At 37.3% G+C, this 21,439-nt stretch overlaps 1 protein-coding gene across 1 annotated transcript in view; it reads right to left on the bottom strand.

The window, feature by feature from the left end:
• Nucleotides 1–20,141, bottom strand: part of rxfp1 (relaxin family peptide receptor 1) — a 32,764-nt gene extending 12,623 nt beyond the window's left edge. The window contains exons 1-3 of the mRNA XM_035532284.1: nt 20,038–20,141; nt 14,448–14,600; nt 1,709–1,792 (exon numbers count right to left, since the gene is read on the bottom strand). Coding sequence (XP_035388177.1) covers nt 1,709–1,792; nt 14,448–14,600; nt 20,038–20,080 — 280 coding nt within the window. The 5' untranslated portion in view covers nt 20,081–20,141. The remainder of the gene's footprint in view (nt 1–1,708; nt 1,793–14,447; nt 14,601–20,037) is intronic.
• Nucleotides 20,142–21,439: the final 1,298 nt, after the last annotated feature.

Below are 21,439 nucleotides of genomic sequence, written 5' to 3'. Positions count from 1 at the left end.
TGTGCCATGGTAATAGATTATCTCCAATACAAATCTTATTTATTTATTATTTGATGTTGTTCAGAAATCATGAAAACTGATGTATCCTTGCCTCTTTTCAAATGACGTTTATTCTGTTGTAGTTGGAGTTGTCTATTAATTTCCTGTTTGTTTGTTTTTTTGTTTGTTTTAGATTTGATAAATCTAATGAATAGATGCTGACAATCAGACCAGAAATTATTAACCTAAAAATATGGCACATAATAGATCTATAAGATGCATAAGGTTAAATATGTTCTCTTGCTTTCATGCTCTACTTTGCATGAAATTAAAGTTTGAAACTTTTAAATGACAAATTTTAAAGAAGACAAGTTGAGTTAATACATTTTTTACACATTTGTTCTGTGTAGTATTACAAGAAAAAGGAATTTTTGTTTTAAATTATCAGACAGTTTGAAGTCAAACAAGTGTGACAAGTCTGTCGACCAAATGTGTCCAATTCTCTTTACATACCACTAATCCCAAAAAGGATTATATCATTTAATAATGATCTTTGTGTTACCATGCTTTTGGGAAAGCCACCCTAGATTCTGACTGATGCTCTGTGTGAGGGTTTAACATGTGTGTGAATGGGACAATGGTAGAGAGAATCAGACATATATTTGCCTTCCAGATGATGAGTCATAAGTGCTGGTCCTATTTAAATAAATAATAGATTTATCAAGGTTTATTTGCTAAATACAATGATCCCATCCAACAACTTCCCAAAAGCACAGCCCATAACACAGAATGCAACACACTTAACACAGTTAAGTCATTTTCAAGCAGTTTCAAGTTTACAGCTATGTTAGTCAGCCTTAAGAATGAATGCAAAAGTTTTAATAATGTTAACACACACTGTGATACTCAAAGATAACATAGCTAAACATAGCAAATGTTATTGTAGCTGAGAGTGATAGTTTATTCATATGAAACAAGGCAAATTTTATTTTGCCTCCCTTAGGACTTTTTAGTGCCTTTTTTTATGAGTCTTGAATGGTGCACCATAATTTGCATTTTGATTCTGATTGGTCGGGTAAACTGATATAACATTTTAGATGCTTTAGATGCTTTAAGATGCATACATTGGATCATTACTGACTTTCAGATATTTCTTAGTTCACCTCATGACAAAGCTCTTGATTGGCTAGCATAGTACAAAGCAACTGGTGTTAGAGGGACCTTGTGTATTCAGTCTGCTGGCACATGGCTGCTATTCAAACTTGAGTCCCAAAAGTAGGATACACCTTTATTCTCACAGTAGTACCACAAGGGAAATAGTCCATGTTTGTGTGAGCTATTAATATTGAGTACAGAGTACACACCCGCACCCATATACAATGGACAAAATATACAATGGCCATTTACATCAGCCTCACCAAAGAAAATCCAATTACTGCAGGGTCTGCTGTTCTCAATGACTGTCATGGAAGCTTGGTGATGGGCTTAGATTTTACACTTTCTACCAGATTCTGCCTTTGTGTGGCCACAAGCAGAAAAATGCCAATCTCTGAGTTAATAAACATTTAAAAATACATGATACACGGTTAAATTGCTTATAGGTATGAGATTTTATCATGTTTTATCAGGCACACTGAGACACTACTATATGTGCAATTTACATAGAGTTTATTTTTAGGAATGTTCTAGTGCACATAATGTTTGAAGTCTGCCAGGTAAGCATACTCACAACAAGCATTAGATTTGGTTCCGAGGTCGTTACTTGGAATCCCAAAGTATTTGTCGAACAAATGAGGCCAGCCATTGTTGTCTCCTAGAGAAACAAAAAAGCATCTTTGAATTATCCATTCAAAATGATTTGCTCTTTTTATTGCTAAATACTGCTCTTTGGAAAACATGCTATAGATCTTCACAGCTAAATAATGCATCATGGTTTTGCAATATCACATGTTCTGTTGCTATATTAGAATAATTTTTCACTCCACTTCCATGTAAGAGGAACCAGATTTGAAATCTATGTTGTTGAAAACCAATTTGTGTGGTCCTCTGTGACATTTGGCAGAGCCTGGTGAGTGATAAATGGATGTTGTTGAGTTGGATTAATATTTCATGGAAGCACTGACTAATATATTTCAGTGTTTTCCTTGCGGTAGTGTTGCATTAACTGAATCAAAAACTTTTATCAGTGTGAACTTGGACTGCAGCTTCAATTTAAAGAGAAAGACAATTCGCATGCAGATCATGTATCTTTGGCAGCAGCCTCCTTTCCTTGACATCCTGCTTCCTGACATCTAAATCAGTCTCCCTACCCATACCATGGCAATCAGTTCTGACACCTAAAAGAGATAAACAACAAAAAGGGAATAAAGTCTAAAAGAGAAAGATTCCTGGAGGGCTCCAGAAGGCTTCTAGACAAAAGGGACTTCTTCAGCTTATCCATAGCAGGTGATGGTCTCACTACACTACAGAATCCAGAATAGCAGCTACTGGAATCTAATTCTTATAGTCTTATTTTAATGGATTCAGGAATAGGAATGTCACTAATAATAGTCATGGAAAGAAAGTCTGACTCAAGTTATGGTCCCAGCCATGATGCACAATAGCTCCTGGGACACGACATGAGCGGTTCCACAGGAATAGCACAGTTACATTAGGATCTTGGAAAGAAAAGGCCTAAAACTTGACCTACTTACACACACACACACACACACACACACACACACACACACACTGCAGTGGGGGGGCAGAAAGGCAGGGTTGCTGTCCTTCAACTTAAAAATAGCTGACTCAGCTAACTGCTGAATTGAAAATGTTGAGTGATTGAAAATGCCTACAAGACAAGAACCATCAGAGATCTTTTCAGGACAGACAATGAAATTCACTGGCACATTCAAAAGCTGGATGAACCTAACAGTTCTCTTTCTCTCATATCTAAAAACTAAGATCACACACTGATCAACTTGCAGCTTCATACCACTATCTGTTTCAGGAGTCAGTGGACTGTGCCAAGGTCCCTAAGAACAGCAGCTCAAAAGAGCTCAATGATTTTCATTCTGTTTCATTGTTTAATCTGTTTGACAGAGAGACAAATGTTATTGAATAGTGCAGAGACCGTTATCTTCAGTGTAAAGAAAATAAAAGATATGGTCATTGATTTTAAATGAACCAAGACAGTAGTTCCTATTATTGACAGTGACGGTGAATCTGTACAGAGTTATAACATATAAATATCTTGCAATACAGACTGATAACACACTCAAGGTTTAAGAAGTCTTTTGTTCCTGTTGCTATAAATAAATTAGGGGAGGATGGTATGTATTTTTTATGTTGTGTTTCTATTTTTTTTTACACCACTGACCAACTAAACTTCTTATGTGTCTAATATTGTTGAACTTAACATGACTTCCAATAGAAATAAATAGATTGAAATTGAAAAATGAATCTGAGTAACATATGTTGCATATTAACATGTTACTCAGATTAATTTTGCCATTAAATTTGCAAAAACACGTACCCTCTAACTGTGAGTTTTGCATAATGGAGTTTTTGGATAACAAACTTGTTACACAGCAGCACAGCCAACAGGGTGCTCTTACTTATCAGTGATGAGAATTATCTTTTTATCAGGATGCTTCAGTGAATTTCCAAAAGTTTCAGTGAATTACTAAAAATAATTACATTAGAATTATTATTGTTGTTGTTATTATTATTATTTGTTTATAAGAATATGCTTGATGTCACTGCTCCTTATAGTGTGGTCAATGAGTTCTACCTAAATGTCTCGCTCTTTCTCTATGCTGTCAAAGGACAAAACAAATGTTTTATATTGATATATTATTTTATGGCATACATCTGGCAACATAGACTTCCCAAGGACAACAACAGAACATGGTGGGTATATGGGAATACTAGACTCTGTAATTGCCAACAAAATATAGTGGGAAGATAGGAATACTACACTCTGTAATTGCCTGATTTTTCTGGACATAGGTTAGGAGTTGGTTTCCCTAAAAATGGTATACCTTCAGAAAATCCACTGCTAGAATAAATGAATGGAGGGCAAGGTGTGGTCTGTGTTTAAATGTTGCAGGTACATCTGTTGTTTTGTGGGCTGAAGACTCATTGTTATGCATTACACTGCAGGCTTTAAATACTGAAAACCCATTCAGAGGAAACAGCCTCTAACCAGTTACCATTGCTCTGTTGGGCAGTGAAAAAACAACCATTCTGTAAAGTATTATTTACACACAGATGTTGTGAAGTTATTGGCATAAATATTGTGTAATTTTGTCATTTTACTAAGTAAAAATCACAATATTCCTGTGTCTCCAAAGTTTAGCAATACAAATACAGCTTAATTGTCCTTGATGTAAAGACCAGACCTAAATATCATACGTATAAGTCTTCTGTTGGGAAGAGAAAGTGGTGTGCAGACACATAAAAGTTTGTGTCATGTTATGGCCCCGCCCCCTCTTCAAACGCCTTTGTGTATGTCTGTTCGTCTGTGTTGCCATGCCCTCTCATGTCGTCCACCTGTTCTGTATTATGTGCAATCGTTTTGTGTGTATATATGTCTCCTGTGTTGTAGTACATGTTGTTGGTGTTTGAAATGTGCATAGCGAGTGTACTGTGTCATATGTATGCTTGTGTGTGTGTCTAAATCGTGCCTCTTCCCCACATCCTGTTTGCCTCATCACGTTACAGTTTGTAGAGCCGGTTGAGAATGTCTAATTGTGGCTGACGAGAGAACGCACACAGCTAATCAATGACTTGCAGAAAACCAGTGCAATAATCAGAGCAGTCAGGTAGGTGTCAAGCAAAATGTCCGTTCCTCAGTGGGATAGAGGAATAACTCACTCACTTCAAGGAAGAAGGGGGGTTCTGTCTGGAGAGCCTCTTGTCTTCAAGAAATTTTCCATTTTCAAGCAATAACAAGACAAGAGCCTAGATGACAGAAGCACCAACAATAGAGCAAACAGTCTCTTAGAAATAGAACAAAGATGTGCAGAAATACCACACAAGGCAAGACCCCAGATGCAGGCTGCACAAAGATGCCCATGAGATAATCCAGCAGATAAGGCAACAATGGTTCCTGTGTAACTGGGGCACCCCCAAACTGGAAGAGTGGCTCAGGCAGATCCCAGAAACTATATCCAATATCGGCATCCAGAAAAGTGCAGTCCTGAGAACAGCAAGGACCTTCATATATTCCTGGAATGTAAATATATAACTCTCACAGTCTTCATATTCCAAGTAAAACCACAGCTATTAAGACCAAACAGTGAGGCATGCTGTAACTGAACAGGAAGAATGGATTAGTTTCCATCTCCCTGTACATTCAGACCCATGTTACACTGACTGGAAGGGTGCATGTGTGGAGAGACCTTTTTAGAGATAAACCTCAAAGCATAAACCTTTAAATGTCATTAAAATTAGCTGAGATCAGAAACAGGCAGGTGCATAGTTGGCAATTCAACGCTCAAAGTACAAATGGACAGGCCAAAGAATCTATATACAGGATGAAGCAATTACAGAGATGAAAACAAGGAATGATGACTCAGAAATACACAGCACTATTTGCAGCACTTAGCACAGAATAGCTTTGGAAGGGTGAGTGTATATGCAGTCTTAATGACATGGCCTGCAGGTGTGGGCAATGACCAGTAGGCAGTGCCAGTGGGAAGCTGGGGGAGCAATAGGCAAGCACACAATGGCAAAAGCCTGGAGTGGATCCGCACAGGCTGGAGCCTCTGTGATGATGTTAGACAACTGGTCTAGGTAGTTAGCTAGTTCATGGCAGCAAGCATATTCAGCAATCCTAAAACAGTGAAAAGGCAGCAAAATCCCTCAACAAAAATAGAATAAAATATGTTTTAATTGTATATGTAAGGGATTGGGGATTCTATGAAGAGGTAATGTGCTCTCACCAGTGACTCAGCTGTACAGCCTGTGAAAGTTCAATCCACCAGCTGCGTGCCGGGAAGGTACGATTAGATATGTGGAAGCTGGTCCAGTTATGACTTTGTAGGTGAGTGTCAGTGTTTCAGATCTGATGCAGATCACTACAGGGAGACAGTGGAGGCTCTATGGACCTGGCTTTGAGAACAGGGACACAGCAATATTAGAACAGAAAAGGGCCTTCTCTGAAATATTGCAACAAAGTTGGACACATATAATTGTCTAAAATGTCTTTGAATTCTGTAGCATTAAGATTACCCTTCACTGGAACAAAAGGGTTTAGCCCAAACATTGAAAACGAACCGTTATCCTTCCTCCACCAAACTTCACAACTGGGACTCTGTATCATGGTAGGCAGTATGCTCTTGACCAGATCACTCCAGACAGCATGCTTTCACTGCTCCAGGGTTCAGAAGCAATGTCTGCAATACTCGAGCTGATGCTTGGGATTGTGCATAGTGATCTCAGACATGTGTGCAGCGGCTTGGCCATGGAAGATAACTTCATTAAACTTCTGAATCGCAGTTCTTTGCTTCAGAGGACATTTTTTAGATACTACATGCTTCTGCACTCAGCAGCCCTGGTCTGTGAGACTGCATGGTCTTCCACTTCATGGCTAATCTGTTGTTGCTCATAGATGCTTTCATTTCACAGTATTATCACTTAGAGTTGACCAAGGCAGGGCTGAAATTTTACAAACTGTCTTTTGGCAAAAATGTAATTATGACTGTCAGGTTTAAAGACACTCAGCTCTTGAGTACGATCTGGCTATAGACTGCATGGCTGTGCATGGCTACTATAACACACTGGCTACTATAACATACTATGCCTTTATAAAAAGAATGAATTTACCTCCAATCTTGCCATGGTATTAAGTATGAGCTTGTGTGATTTGGTAGCATGTTCACTGCCCCAGAGTCTTAAAGAAGATGACACAGAGCCTCTGGAATGTAGTACAGATCTCTTTCATCACAGCCATGTTTCTTAAATAATTTCATTTTGTTAACTAAATTATTATGAAAAATGAAATAGAAAAATCACATTTCACTATAGGACGTAGGGACAGAGTATATGAGCGTGAATTATATTGGACAACGTCCAGTTTTCTTTTGGCCATACTTCTCATTACATTTACATCTTACATCTGCATATTTCACTTTTATCTAATGTGTCTTACAGCATAGACAAACATATAATACAAGAACATTGCTAACAGCAGAACTGATTTGGTAGCATACGTTTCTAGTTGTGGCATGTCAGCAAAGCAGGGGAGCGAAAATCAAAGGATACAACACCAATTCGGCAACAAGAAAAACAGGAGAACAAATGGAAACAGGAATGGAAGTAAACACACTGGGTTGTTATATCTCAGCATAGTATTAGGGTAATATGATGCACTGTTGGATTTATGTAGCCATGAAGTAATTGAAAACAGTTGTGCCTAGTCAGTATTCAGTTGCAGTTGAGCTGTGATGTGGTTGAGAGGTGTGTTGTGAACCAGAGTCGTGATTTGTGTTGTAGGGGTGAGTGTGCGATTGCATGCTGCCTTGTGCTTGGCTGGATGTCAGCTGAGATGTCACACCAATGATCTATCAGATACAACTATACATTTCAAGCTTTAAGTGCATGGATCAAATTGAAAAACTAAGGAAAACCCATCATCACACAGATGACATCTTGCTAGTATTGACAAGTCTTCTGTTCCTGGCAGGCTTTGGTTTCTACAGTTTAGATTTCTCCCCACATGATGTGGCCTCAATTTCTCCCCCATCTGATGTGGAGTTCACAAAGTGGAGTGAATAATTAATTCATATATCAAGAAATGCCTTGAACTCCCATGTTGTTTCAGCAATACTAGCTTGTATGGAGATGGTGCTCTGACATTACACACAAGCAACTGTAGTAAAAATGTTTACTTCCTGATGTCTTGTTTAGTTCTTGTAAACCCATGTATTTAATCCCTGGGTTTGTGCAGTCTTGGTGTTGGTCATAGTTAATCCAAGCCTCTGTTTCTACAAAGCACTGTTTTCTGCCTGTGTTTGTTAACCTAGCCTCTTTCATGTTTGCTGTTCTTACTTGTTATTGCAAGTCTGTTAGTCCTTTCCTCTGCTTGTGTAAATTGTGTTCCTTATTGTAGCCTGGTTCCCTCTTCTGTCATCATGTGTTTTTGTTCCTTTTTATTTACCATGTGTTCCCAATCTCTTTGTGTTGGTCCCAAGATCCTGGACCACGATAATAATCGCTCCGTGTTACAGACCTATATGGCACAAAAAGATATCTACACAGAGCAAAAAGCTTGTTATAGAAAGTTGTGATGTGTGGTTCAGGAAGGGGTGGAACAATTCGCAAAGGCCTTTGCACAGACAAAACAAGATCAGTGGACAAGAGCCAATGGGTTGATGAAAAGCCAAGAACCAGTGGGTTGGTAAAAAAAATCCATTCTGCCAAGCAACACCAAGCACACTCCCAATGGTCTCACCACCAACTCGCTTCTGACACCATGTGTAACAAAGGTGTTCCTTATGGAGGTTGGCTACAGAGCCTTCACAGCTTTATCAGCCAATAGGGTGTTGAAAGGGATTGAGGGCTGGAGATAGACCCTCTGGCAAATGCTCAAGTTTCACTCTGAGGCTGGCAAGTGAGCGAGTAATTGATTATGGCTCAAAAGAAATGACACCAGTTGTACAGCAAGTGTGGAGGGGGATGTCCTGTGATGCAAGTATTCACCACTGAACCCTCTGTTGGTAGTGTGGGATAATCAATGAAACACCAAAGAATAAGGGTGCTTATCTGATGATACTTATGATTAAGTAATTGCCCACACTGAAGAGCACACCAACTCTCATTCTGGTGTGGATTAACCTGTTTTTGATATTTTGAATAATTAGCTATTAGCTATTAGCTAATTACCTATAATAATTTTGTGTTTTGCCAAAAAAAAAATAAAAAATAGAAGCATCTCAGTTTAATCTTTCACCGTCTCCCCTGCTTGCTTCTGCTACTGTTGCTGATTAAATTCATCTGAACTCTACTCCCCAGTCCTCACCAGAGTAATGCTGGAAATCATGGATGAATTGTATGTTCCCTCAATGCTGTACAGCTCCCCCTCTGTGGAATTCCATACAAGTTGGAATTCACTTAAAGGTCTTTTCCTATAAAACAAATCTAGAACAGTTAACTGCAATCATTAACACTGATTAGCTTTGAAAGTTTAAAACAAAACAAAACAGAATATCTATGATGTTCAATTCTGTTATATTTCAAAAGAAAAAAATGTCAAACAGCTGACATAGCTTTTAAATTGATAGTCATCAAGTTGTGGTAAAAGAAAAGGTCTTGGATTTAGATGATTTTTTTTTTTTTGGTACCTCATTAGAAAGAGAGCTGGGATTGGTCTGAACGTGAATTTAAGAAAATATGCAGAGAAAATGCCCTTAGACTTTGGGGGGATTAAATGGAGAATGAGTAATGGCATCTGAATTCACCTGATGTCAAAGTATATTATGCTTTCATGCTTCTCAGTTCTGCTTGGATCATTAACGCATGACACAATTCATAGACACATTCAGTACATACACACATTTCATTCTTTCTAAGAAACAGAATTTCTCTTTAAGAAAAAGCATACAGTTTGAATTTACAGAACAAAATTTAGTTCAAAGACAATCCCACAACTTCACTTTGATCCAATATAAAACTTTACTCCAAAAAAAAAAAATTATTATTATTATTATTTTGATTTTAGACCAATTTATGGATATGTTCCATGTCCTCACAGCTGTCTTTTAAATTTTTTTCTGTTACAAGCTTTTTAACTCTACATCAAGAACAGTTATGTACTACTCAGCCATACACTTTATATCACCATGTCTGACAAATGTGGTATACCTACATTTACGTTACATCCAAGAGGGATAAAACAGTGAACAGACATCTTAGCATTTTATGTTTTGCTCATATAAACTGACGTCAAATACATCAGCTGCCACGGCTGCTGCTTCATCCCTTTAAGTACATTTGATCTGATCCAACCCTGTGCCAGAGCACTGCCTTAGGGTAGCATGAGGAGAGATATCTCTACATCAGTCTCAATTCTATGAAATCACAACCAAGCCAGCTAGAGGAAAGGTGAACACTGTTCATGAGAAATTTTCAAAATGCAGCAAACAATGCAGGAAAGGTGAAGACAACAGAACCATGGAAAAGGACAAAACAAGGTGATCCAGTTGTACGGCATTTGTTTACTGGAGCAAGGCAAAAAAATAAAGCAAAAAAACAGGTCAGGGAATCTAAAACACAACCCTGGGAGATGAGAAAACAGATGTAAAAAAAACACTACCCAAAAGGGAGATAACTGTCAAAATCAGATTAGAAACTGGAAATTAGATTAGGAAACAATCAGGATGTAGGCATGCTCAGTATAAAAGTATACTTTGCAAAAAGAGAATGCCACAAAGTGAGTATAAACAGGGTAGTAATCAGTCAGTTCACTGGATGAAAGTATTAGTACTAAGGTGAAGGCATCCAAGGGGGTGTGGTCTATTGATAAGCAGTGATCAAGTGGTTGTTTCAGGGAGGAAGTGGTTTGCAGACGTGACATCAAGCCAAGTTTGCCTCATAGGCAAGCTCCCAGTACCATTTCATTACACCGCATAAGAACATACAGTCTTTGGGAACTGTTCTTTGAGTAAGAACTATTTTTTCTGTCTTTCAATTTGTATTTCTTTGTGGTACTTAAACAGATTATCTTTATTTAAAAAATCTGGAGAATTTCAAAGTGGGTTTTGTTTTTATTTTGTGAACTGTGGAGGCAGCCAGAGGGAAGTTGCAGCAAATTTGACTGACTAGGACTAATTATTTCTGCCTTTAAAACAAGATGTTCATTTATCCTTCTGTTCCATTCTGTTGGATATAATCTAAAACAGACAGATTGAGGGGAATTTTTGTTGCTTTGCATAATGAGGCATATATCATAGTATATACAAGACTTCCATTATTTGATCAATGCAGTTACTCAGATGATTCCTTTAAATAGTAATGAGCGATTATCAGAAAAACAATCACTAATAATCAACCAAAACTTGCTGTAAAATTGCTAATTGCAATGCAGTATTATTCAATTTACAGAAACTGGAGTGAAGTTGTATTGTGTTTTCCAAACTTCATAATAAGTTGCCTTAGGACTTTATCTTAGAATCTAGTCCTACTTAATATTCCAACCAAGAGAGTTGAACATACTTATGAACGCACAGATGTAGCTCTTGAAAGCTGAGAATATAAATGACAACTATCATAAATCTTAAACAAAGTGCACAAAGGACAATGTTCCTTTACATTTACTCTTTCACTGCAGTAAAAGTGTCCAATATGTGTCTGGTATAACAAAAATATTGCATGTGAGTATACTGCATTTGCAATCTATGTGAACTACTGAACATTGTGACAATTCCACAATAAATGCAGAGACATGTGTACACAGTGTCATTATTGACTTGGTCCAGATTGGAGTCATCTGAGCTGCTGTTGGACTTGGCACTCCAACATTTGCATTTAGAAAGGAACAGCATGTTTGATCATACATATATTTATTTGTTTCCACCATCTTACATATGTTCTGAAAATGTAGTCAAGTTTTTTGTTCTGAGCGGCCAAGGTACAAGACTCCAACCATGGTAGCGCATCCTGCACAAGTACATTTAGTACATCCTAAAACAAGAAGCATTGCTTGTGCCTCCTGCATTTAGAAGTGCATACTTGAATTCTTCTACATCCTTTGAATTTATAGCCTGAATTCTATAAACTATGATATTCAAAATGCCTTATTTCACAATTTCTTAAAATCTTCCTGACCATATTAATACTGAGAAGAGCAATGCTTTATTATGTTATACAAGCTGCAATTATGAAACTATGAATTCACATATTCATTATGGTCTGATTCTTGAAGGGCATATTTTCTGGCAATAACACATTCTAAAGAAAATAACTAAATCAAATAACTAAATCTGCATTTGTTTACACTCATCTAAATAATTACACATTTACTTTTAAATATTGAACAATGTCAAACCCACAGACTGTCCTGCAAATAACATAGAATGTATGAAATGATATTAATATATATAAAATGAAACAATCCTTTTTGTACACAGAATTGTGTTCAGAAATAGCATAAGATTGTAGCTCCTTAATGCCAGTATAGTGGGCTGGAAAATTTATTAATCTTTATTTCTGTAGGCTGCATGAATTTCAGCCTTGATTTTGTGCATAATCTTAGATGCCATAATTGAAAGGGGTTTCTCAACAAAACAAAGAGCATTAATTTTCCTCAAAATAGGCATGATTAGTTTTGGACTGTATGTTGGTTCATATAAATTTAAACTATTTATATCCAACCAAATTATTACGGCATATGCATCCAGAAAACAACAGTTCAAAACAACAGTTGTGAATCACAGTATTGAAGACAGATAGTAATCAGAATTAAACAACTGTGAAGAATATTCTGCCAGAATCTCTGATGTCTACTATATCAGCATGCTGTAATACCAGAGTATTTATAATACTATATACATGTCACAGTAGGCCAGCCATCCAGCTGCCCACTCCTTCACATACCCACTCACAGCACCTGCCCCGGTATTAATGTTACTCGCCTGTTCCTTGTTTTACCTGTCACTATTTAAGCCCGCAGTTTCCTTACATCAACGCTGCACATCATCAGATGACTGTGCTACCTTCGGGTCTTGAGCAGTGCAAGTCTGCATTCTAAACTGCCTCTGTTTTCTTTTTGCTGCTGCCTTGTAGCTTGTACTTTTGTGTACGACATGGAGAATAAAGATTTTAATTTATCATTGCCACTTGCTCGCTCCCTCTGTGCCGCCAGCATCACAATACAGGGGACTGCATGTTATTTACAACAACAAAGAATAACACTGGACCCCAGATGGTTAATTATTATAATTACTATAGTTTTAGTTTAAATTAAATTGTGATTTGAGTTTTTATATCAGATGGTGAAAGATTATTATTAGTTTATTATATTACCTGTAGGACACTGAGTTCATAATCTAATAAAGCTTTGAAAGTTCAAAGACTCCATTGTGGAAATGATAAATGGCTTTCTTTGTACAATAACCCAAATTAACAGCTGCTCCTCTCCACGTCACACGGATGATGAAAGAAAGCAAGAATGAGGCTGAATGCATGTGGACTGCTACATTTTACATCCCTATCTCACAGTGGTTTATCCAAAATGTATTTATTATTCATCAACTGCTAACATTACTTTTTAAAAATTACTTTTAAAGGACATGCCTTAGTGATTTTCCAAAAACATTGTTAAAAGCAGCTTAGCATCCAGGACACTTTCATCTATTAATCTTGTTGGAAAACGTCAGATTGCCACACAGAAATCCAGGCTATTCTTCAGACTGCTCCACACTAGTCACACCATATTTTCCTTGAATATTTCACAGTAAACTTTCTGGCTGAAAAATCAGATATCCTCTATACAAGGAGGAATAAAGTGAAAGGAATTCTTATCCACTTAGTATACATACTCTGGAGAGATGAGGACCAGCACTAGCACATGTTATTTTCTTCTATGTCTTCTTCAGTCGTGGTACTGTGTGATAATGTAGTTTAACATTTCGCCTTATGGTGACCTTTCACAGCTCACTATCAACAAAAGGCCCAACCAAGGGCCCCTATTCACTTCTTGTCAGACAAAACATGCATCATGAAGAAGTTAAACACTGTGCCCATCCCATATGTAATTATGATATAATTCTGCAAATACTTGTGACATAAGCATTTATCGTACCAGAGGTGGTTTTCATATACAAAGATGACAAGTTTTTTCTTGAATAAGATAAAACTTGAAGCTGAACTCATTACTGTTTTTACTACAAACTCTACTTATTATTTTTAATATCTAACTATCATCAGTGTAAGCTATTTTCCTGAGTATTACTATAAAAGGTAATGACCCCATATAATAACCCCTATAAAGACCCCATTGCTTCCCAATGAACTAAATATTTTTAGGTGTTGTGACTTTTCTACAAGAAATGTTTACATAATTAATACATTTTTTTTAATGAGGCAATAGCCAAGACCTTTAACACATCTAACAACAGCAGTCAACAGCAACAAATAGAGCGCACTCATGTACTCTTCCTAAACACCTTTTTTATGTACTCTTTCTAAACACCTTTCAGATGAAAATACTGTCTGTGACATTTGTAGTATTGTCTCTAATTTCTCTAGTTTTTTTCAACTGAAGATTAAAATATTTGAGAACATTAGTAATTCTCCTGTTCTCTGAGAAGTGACAAGTGGATAACTGGACATTAACTTATTCTTGTTGAGCAACAGTCAGAGGTAGTGCAAAAATTAGATAAACATAACAAGGAGGGGTAGGAGGGTGAAGTGAAATTAAGTGACATGGCCACAGTATAACCTGCAGGAGAAAGCAAGAGAACCAGGACCAGGAGCTGGATACTGACCACAGTTCTCCTCGTCGGCCTGGTTTCCGCAGTCATCCACCCCGTTGCAGTGCAGAAGCTGAGGCAGGCAGGCACTCAGGTTACCGCACGGGAAGTAGCCAAGGGGACAGTGGGCCCGCTCCTCCTCTGACACATTAAACATGGTTACCACCACTGCAGCATAAGCAAAGAAAGGGAGAGAGAGAGAGAGAGAGAGAGAGAGAGAGAGAGAGAGAGAGAGAGAGAGAGAGAGCAATTGGTTCAGTTTTTAGTCAGCAAATTTTTATATTTGTATTGAGCATTAGACAAGGGCTCAAATGTGACTGAGCTGAGAGATGTTGAGAAAGAGAATAAAGGGCCCACATCAATGTTGACAGAGCACTTTAAAGGTACACTATGTAGGTTTAGGGAACTGGGGACCTCTCTGGTGGAAATGTGTAATTGCACAAAACATGGGAAGAACATTTTGTTGTGTGGTTTGTGTTGCATTGCATTTCTCTGAGCAGATGTTTCTGATGATTGTGAGTACTTCTACACTGAAAAGTATATAAAGAGGGTTCAATCAGAACTTGGTGATGGAAATCCTCTGAGGACATAAGTAAAATATCTTCCATTCTATCATATCCTTAATCAGGATATCAGGATAATGTTGGATTTGTACTTGAAATCTTTGAAATGTACATATATATCTGAATATAAACTGATGTATTCATGCCAAAAGAATATGTATTCACTGTTCTTTGAAACTAGTTTTTTTCTCTGAATATCCTTATCCATTACCTGTCAAAAGCAGCCATGAGAAACATCTGTTAGGTTCAATTAGCAAGCTAGCCATAATTAAAAATGCTATATGTAAGATGTGTTAAAATTCAGAGAAGTCACAATACTGAATCAAGAGGAATAAAATATCTGTTAAAATATAGTGTTATTCTGCTGCTGCTAGTTAGCCTGTAAAGGAGATATTCGTTCGAAAATAAAAGCAGTTTGGTTGGCTTTGGTAGGAGATTACATATCCTTACATATTAACGTCACACAAAAAAAGGCTCAAAAAGGCTCAAAAATAAGGTATAACCCGATGGGCTGGTTACCTGTTAATGGAGGGATTGCTGAAACTTAGTGAATGGCAGAAAAGAGACCAAAAAAGAGTTCACCTACAGAAAAGCATGTCAATTTTATATCTAATCTTCAGTCATAAACTTCGGATAATTTATTATCATTAACAAATCTAACAAATAATTTTGCATCATTTTCAAGCAAAGTATGCAGACTGCACTCTTTTGCGGTTTACCAATCAGAACAGAGTGGGCAAGCTGACCAATAAGAACAGACTGGGCTCATTGGGGCTTAGAAACACAGGACCTCTAACAAAGCATTTCAGACAAAGGGTGAAAATGTATTTTTAGAACATTGCAGCATGTTAATCTAATAGACCCCAAAAATATCACATTGAAAATCAGCCTAATAGGAGCCCTTTAAATTCATATTATCTAGTTCTATGTAAACACAACACATATAATAATAATAATAATAATAATAATAATAATAATAATAATAATAATAATAATAATAAGTTTAATGTATATAGTGCCTTTAACTATATTTTTATAGTGAATTATTTGTTACACAGTGGGTGCTATGTTAACTGTCACACTTCATGCAAGCAACAGATGTTGCATGGGAGGGGAGGTCCACAAAATAAATGGTTGTTTCAACTTGAAGAATCACCTCTATCATGGCCCTAAATGTGGATAACTCGGTAAACTGCTTTAAAGTAGTTCTTTTTGCATGAAAGTGGTAGACATGTAAGAATTCGGCACTATAAACAAGGGAGGCCAGCAGTCTAAACTCTGAGAACCTCAGCACTGTACAGTGTAGCGGTTTCTCCTCAGCCAGCAACTGTGGAATTAAATCAGCAGTGTCAGCTCTGGGCACTGAAAAGGCCTATGGAGTAAAGAAATTTAATGAAACAGGTCATGCAATGCAAGTCTTATAAAGACATCAGGACATTTCATAGTGGACTTTCAGACCTTAACATAAAACATATACTATTAGCAGAAACAATGTAAAAGCATTTCCCTTTCCCACACCAACCCCTTAAAGAAAATATTTTCACTACCAAACCTTTGTTTATACTTCAGCAATCACTAGATATTCAGTTATAACTGCTGACACTATGCTAACCTCTTCATGTTATAGAACCTACATCACAAAATGATTAGCAATTCACTTCTGTTTTACTTCAAAACATGGTCAACAATTTGAAACAAACAAACTTACTAACTAACTAAAATATTATCAAGATATAAAACCTCTACAGCCAAGAGGATGTTACTGATAGCAAGAGTTTAAAAAAGTGGTTAATAAATAAAACATTCTCAGGAAAAAAACTACTCATCTTTAACCAGCATGGCTTTATTTTGACACCATAAACAAATCCCTTGGACTGTCGCAAACACAGTTTGTGCAAACCCAGCTGCTGCTCTGCACTCTGCCCTTCAGTTCAGTATTATGCCTATAAACATTATTGGCTAATTACATGGTGCTTGTGCTCACTGTCCTCACATCAATGGATGGTGCTTAATTTGCATCTGTGGAATGATACATCCATTCAAATCATGTCACTGTAATCATCATAATTAGAAAATTGCACTTGATGGACACCTGCACAGTTAACTGAGTGAAGAACAATCAAATGCGATGCCTCCTCCATGATGGTAAAATGACTTTGCTGCGTGTCAAGCACTGAGGCAAACTGCACCGCTGCCATTACCACGCTTCTCTCAGAGTGCATTCAAAACAGCACTTAATGATGATTAATGATGTCTGCTAACATCTGTTGGCTCTCTACCAGCCTGAATGACACCTCCTACGCTTTCTACTTGTAAAGCAGAGATGCCACAGAAAATATACAGAATGGCATGTGATGTCTACAGCAGACGTAACTAAACCCATTTGGATCAACACTGGATCCTAAATTAAATCAAGTCAACGAGCATTTCCAATCACAAAGTTGGCAAATATCATTTTAAAAATGTTAAGCTTATGTACAGTTTGCTCAGAAGTTTTCAGGCCTCTGAAAAATGTTTGAAGCAGCCAAGCAGCAGTAGATGACAGCCTTACCACCGCTGTGTTAACACCAGGAAGCCAACTTAATGCAGTGTCTCCACTGATGTTGTGATGCTAGAGTGATGCAAGCTTCATTCCCAGCCAGAATCACCACACACTGTCTGCTGGTGACATATTCCATTACAGGATCTTTAAAGAAATATGTAAATTGACTAGTCATAAGAAAGTTACTGGCAATGTTACATCCCATTGGAAAGATAGGGCAGTTCTGCTTTTGTTGGCTGCCAGCTGCCAGCTAACTGCTGGTTGCTTATGATTAGTCTTAAAATGCAATCATATTGCTTCTCACATTGCAGGTAGATAAAACTAAAAGAAGAATAAAAACCCAGGCTGCATGTCATATGGGTAAAAAATATATTGTGATTGTGCATGAGCATATGTCCTATGACATGATTAAAGATTGGTTTGCATTTTTATGATCATTTCTTATGTTTGTTGGATTATGTGAATACTGTCATTCATCAAAACATCCACAGAACAACTATCTGGAATGTCAGACACTAGTCAGGATGCTTATAGCACACAAGACAAGTGATTTGTTATTTGTTTGTGATTTGTTAAATCACTCATATGTTTACTGCAGTTTTTGGCAATATAAGCATTGCAGCGACCAACACTGCAATAAGAATTAACAAACGATCAATTATGCAGTGCCAGAAATCTAGTGAATCTAAAATATAGTGTACTTCTGCTGCTGAGCCAGTAAAGCAGGAGATATTCAATCAAAAGTAAGAGTGGTCGAGTTAACTTTGGTGCGATATGTCAGGGTTCCTTACATATTAACGTCACACGCACAGGCTCAAAATGAAGGTCCCACTCGATTCATTGGTTACCTGATTAATGTTAGTGGGGCATGGCCGAAAGTTAGTGAATGGGGGAAAAAAAATTGCTAAAAAAAAAAAAAGAGTTCGCATGCATAAAAGCATGCCAATTTTACAGCAAAACCTTCTTTAATCGTAAACGTTTGTTTGTGGTTTGTTTGCGATTTGTTGCAGGACTCAAACGTTTACTGCAGTTTTTCTCAGTATAAGCATATACGCAAAGTGTTCATGCAACTCTAAAAATCAGGTACGCCTATATTTGTGAACATTGTAAACTTTCTCTATTATATAGATGAAAGTTACTGTCAGAGGCAGCGCGTGTACTGCACCGTTCAAATGTTTGTCATTGTTCTTTCATACCATTTCGTTGTGCTGCGGGGTAGGTAGCGGTTTACACCATTATAGTTCAGTACCCCTCCTACCACAGTTTTAGAAAAAGAACGTCTGCATTTTAACTCTTTAACAGCCATCTCATATCAGACACGATTTGATTCTCGAGTCAACACTTTCCCCGCTTAGGACTGTGAATACATGAATCACCAGTCAATGAGCATTGTTTAACAGTTTTCCTTAGTTTTAAACAGTTTTAACTGATTTATTTATATTCATTACTTAAATTTAATTATTTTATGTAAATTTTATTCTATCGTCTCTAAAGTGACGTTCTTAAACTGTTGTAGAACAAGCAAGACAGGAACGAAGACTAGTCATACGAATCGCTAGAACAACATCGAAAAGCAACATTAAGCAGAGCCAGAAGTGAACTGAACGTCCTACTTTGACCATCTCTTCCATTCAGCAAAACTATGCATAAATCAAATTTGTTTATGTAAATTTTCTCAGCTATCCTCTGGAAGCAGTTGTATATTACTGCTGCGCATAGGCTATATACGGCGAAGACAAATGTTTGTTTGTGAAGACAAAACATGAGCGCTCCTTTACGTGAGATGCAATTTAAGCTTGTGACTGTGTTCTCAGTAAAACACAGTACCATAGACTGTCACGTTTGGCAGTAACAAGTAAACGTGTGCTCACAGGCATCGGAAAAGCTTGGTCGTGCATTGCAATATATGATATTTGCTAAATGAATTATGGCCTCTGCGTATTCAGATAGATTTCGATGCGTTGGTGTAGTCATTTAGCAGCGTGTAGTAAGTATGCGGATAGTAACCCACAACGATAATCTGTTTCTGTTTTATAAACTGTAGCACATTTGAACATGAGGGCACCATCCAAGTGTTGGTCCCGCTAGCTGTCGCAAGCGCTCTTGAAGTTTACTTTCCCTCTTACTATAGTGTAGCAATCGCTGGACAGGGGAGTAGCTAAATTCTGTCGATAAAACAATACTAATATATGATGCAATGCCATAAAATTCTGGTGACAGATATAGGCTGATATAGCCTCTACAGTGGAATGTAAGTATTTTTCCTAAGTAGTGTCAATTACATAACTCTGTGTTAGCTAATCGAAAATAATCAAAATAAGTTTGATGATTAAATGAAGATATGATGAACTTATGCTTTACATGTAATGTGAATGGTTTCAATGACGGAAAATTAACAATGCTTAACAATAAAGGCGTCGGATCCTGGGCGCAAAAATCATGACATTAGTCTACTTAAAAAACTAATAGCTGAGAATGAGAATCCAGAAAAATAACTTACCTGACACTCCAAACAACAGGATGCCAACGATGTCGGTTTGCATAGAGCCTGTTTCAAATGAAACAATCGGGAGCCAAAGTCCGAATTATCCGACAATCGTTCAGATCTTCTCCACAAGCTATGCTGAGGAATTCTGTCTTATAAAGCGTATTCCTATTAACACATCGTGTTATTAATAATTACAGAGAATTATAACAATACGCTAATGGAAAAAACGAAAAAAATCGAAACGTCCTGCGTGGCCGTAGCCAGCTGGGAAAGGATGCTCTGTAATGAACTAGGGGCTATCACTCGCAGACAATGTTGCTGCACTCCAGAGCCAGTCAGGATATATCTGAAGTGCCCGCACAGCGTTGAAATCAGATATGGAACATTCTAGTTGTCAGTGGGTGGTGTGTAGTTAGAGCCACGTTTACAGTAAGTAATTAGAATAGATTTATAGTGTATCTGCTCAAATAACACCATAACGTTCCATTGTAGCCTACATCATTATTGGCAGGTATTGGTGTAATTGCCTGTGAAAACGAGTTAGGTGTATTTTAGCAGATTCGACATACCTTGAATACCTTGATTTTTGAATACCTTGTTACAGCAGTTACGTTTACCATGTGACTGAATTCAACTTGAGCAATTGAGGGTTAAGGGCCTTGTTCAGGTGCCAAATGGTGGCAACCTGGTTGTGATGAGGCTTGAACTGGCAACCTTCTGATTACTAGAGTATCTTAAATTCTGAGTAGTCAGAAGCTAAGATACTCTAGTTTTATTTATGTGTGTGTGTGTGTGTGTGTGTGTGTGTGTGTGTGTGTGTGTGTGTGTGTGTGTGTGTGTGTGTGATATGTGAGATGTGTAATGTCATCTCTGTGTAACTATATATATATATATATATATATATATATATATATATATATATATATATATATATATATATATGCATACATTCATGCATGTGCTTGTATGTGTTCATGCAAGTGTGAGCATGTTTGAATGTATGCATGTAGACTGATGTAGAAGGTTTCAGAAAGTAACTAAGTGTTGCCTGAGAAATATAGGATACACAAATTCCTGCAGAGATAAAAAGCTGGCCCTCTCCAATAGTCCTGTGCAATGCCAGGGCGTTTCCATGGTTCATTTTAAAGGATACAGTAACTTTTTTGTAACAGATATCAGCTTTCAATTTACAGCTAATATTATAGCCACAATTTCTCAACTTGAAAGAAATAATTTTGCACTTGAAAAGATATTTTGCACTTGAAAGTGGACATGGTCATCGTGTCATTTCAAACCCAGTGTGCTGTAAAACCCAAAAATGTGTCTCTGATTAATTTCTTATGGGTTGCGCTGCATACGTTTTCATTTGCTGTCATTTATCAGAAATCAAGTGTACAGATATCTGAGATGTGTA

This window comes from Electrophorus electricus, chromosome 12, assembly GCF_013358815.1.
Source record: "Electrophorus electricus isolate fEleEle1 chromosome 12, fEleEle1.pri, whole genome shotgun sequence".
Lineage (NCBI taxonomy): Eukaryota > Metazoa > Chordata > Actinopteri > Gymnotiformes > Gymnotidae > Electrophorus > Electrophorus electricus.
Note: the sequence above shows the minus strand (reverse complement) of the source record. Positions and strands in the feature narration are given on the sequence as shown.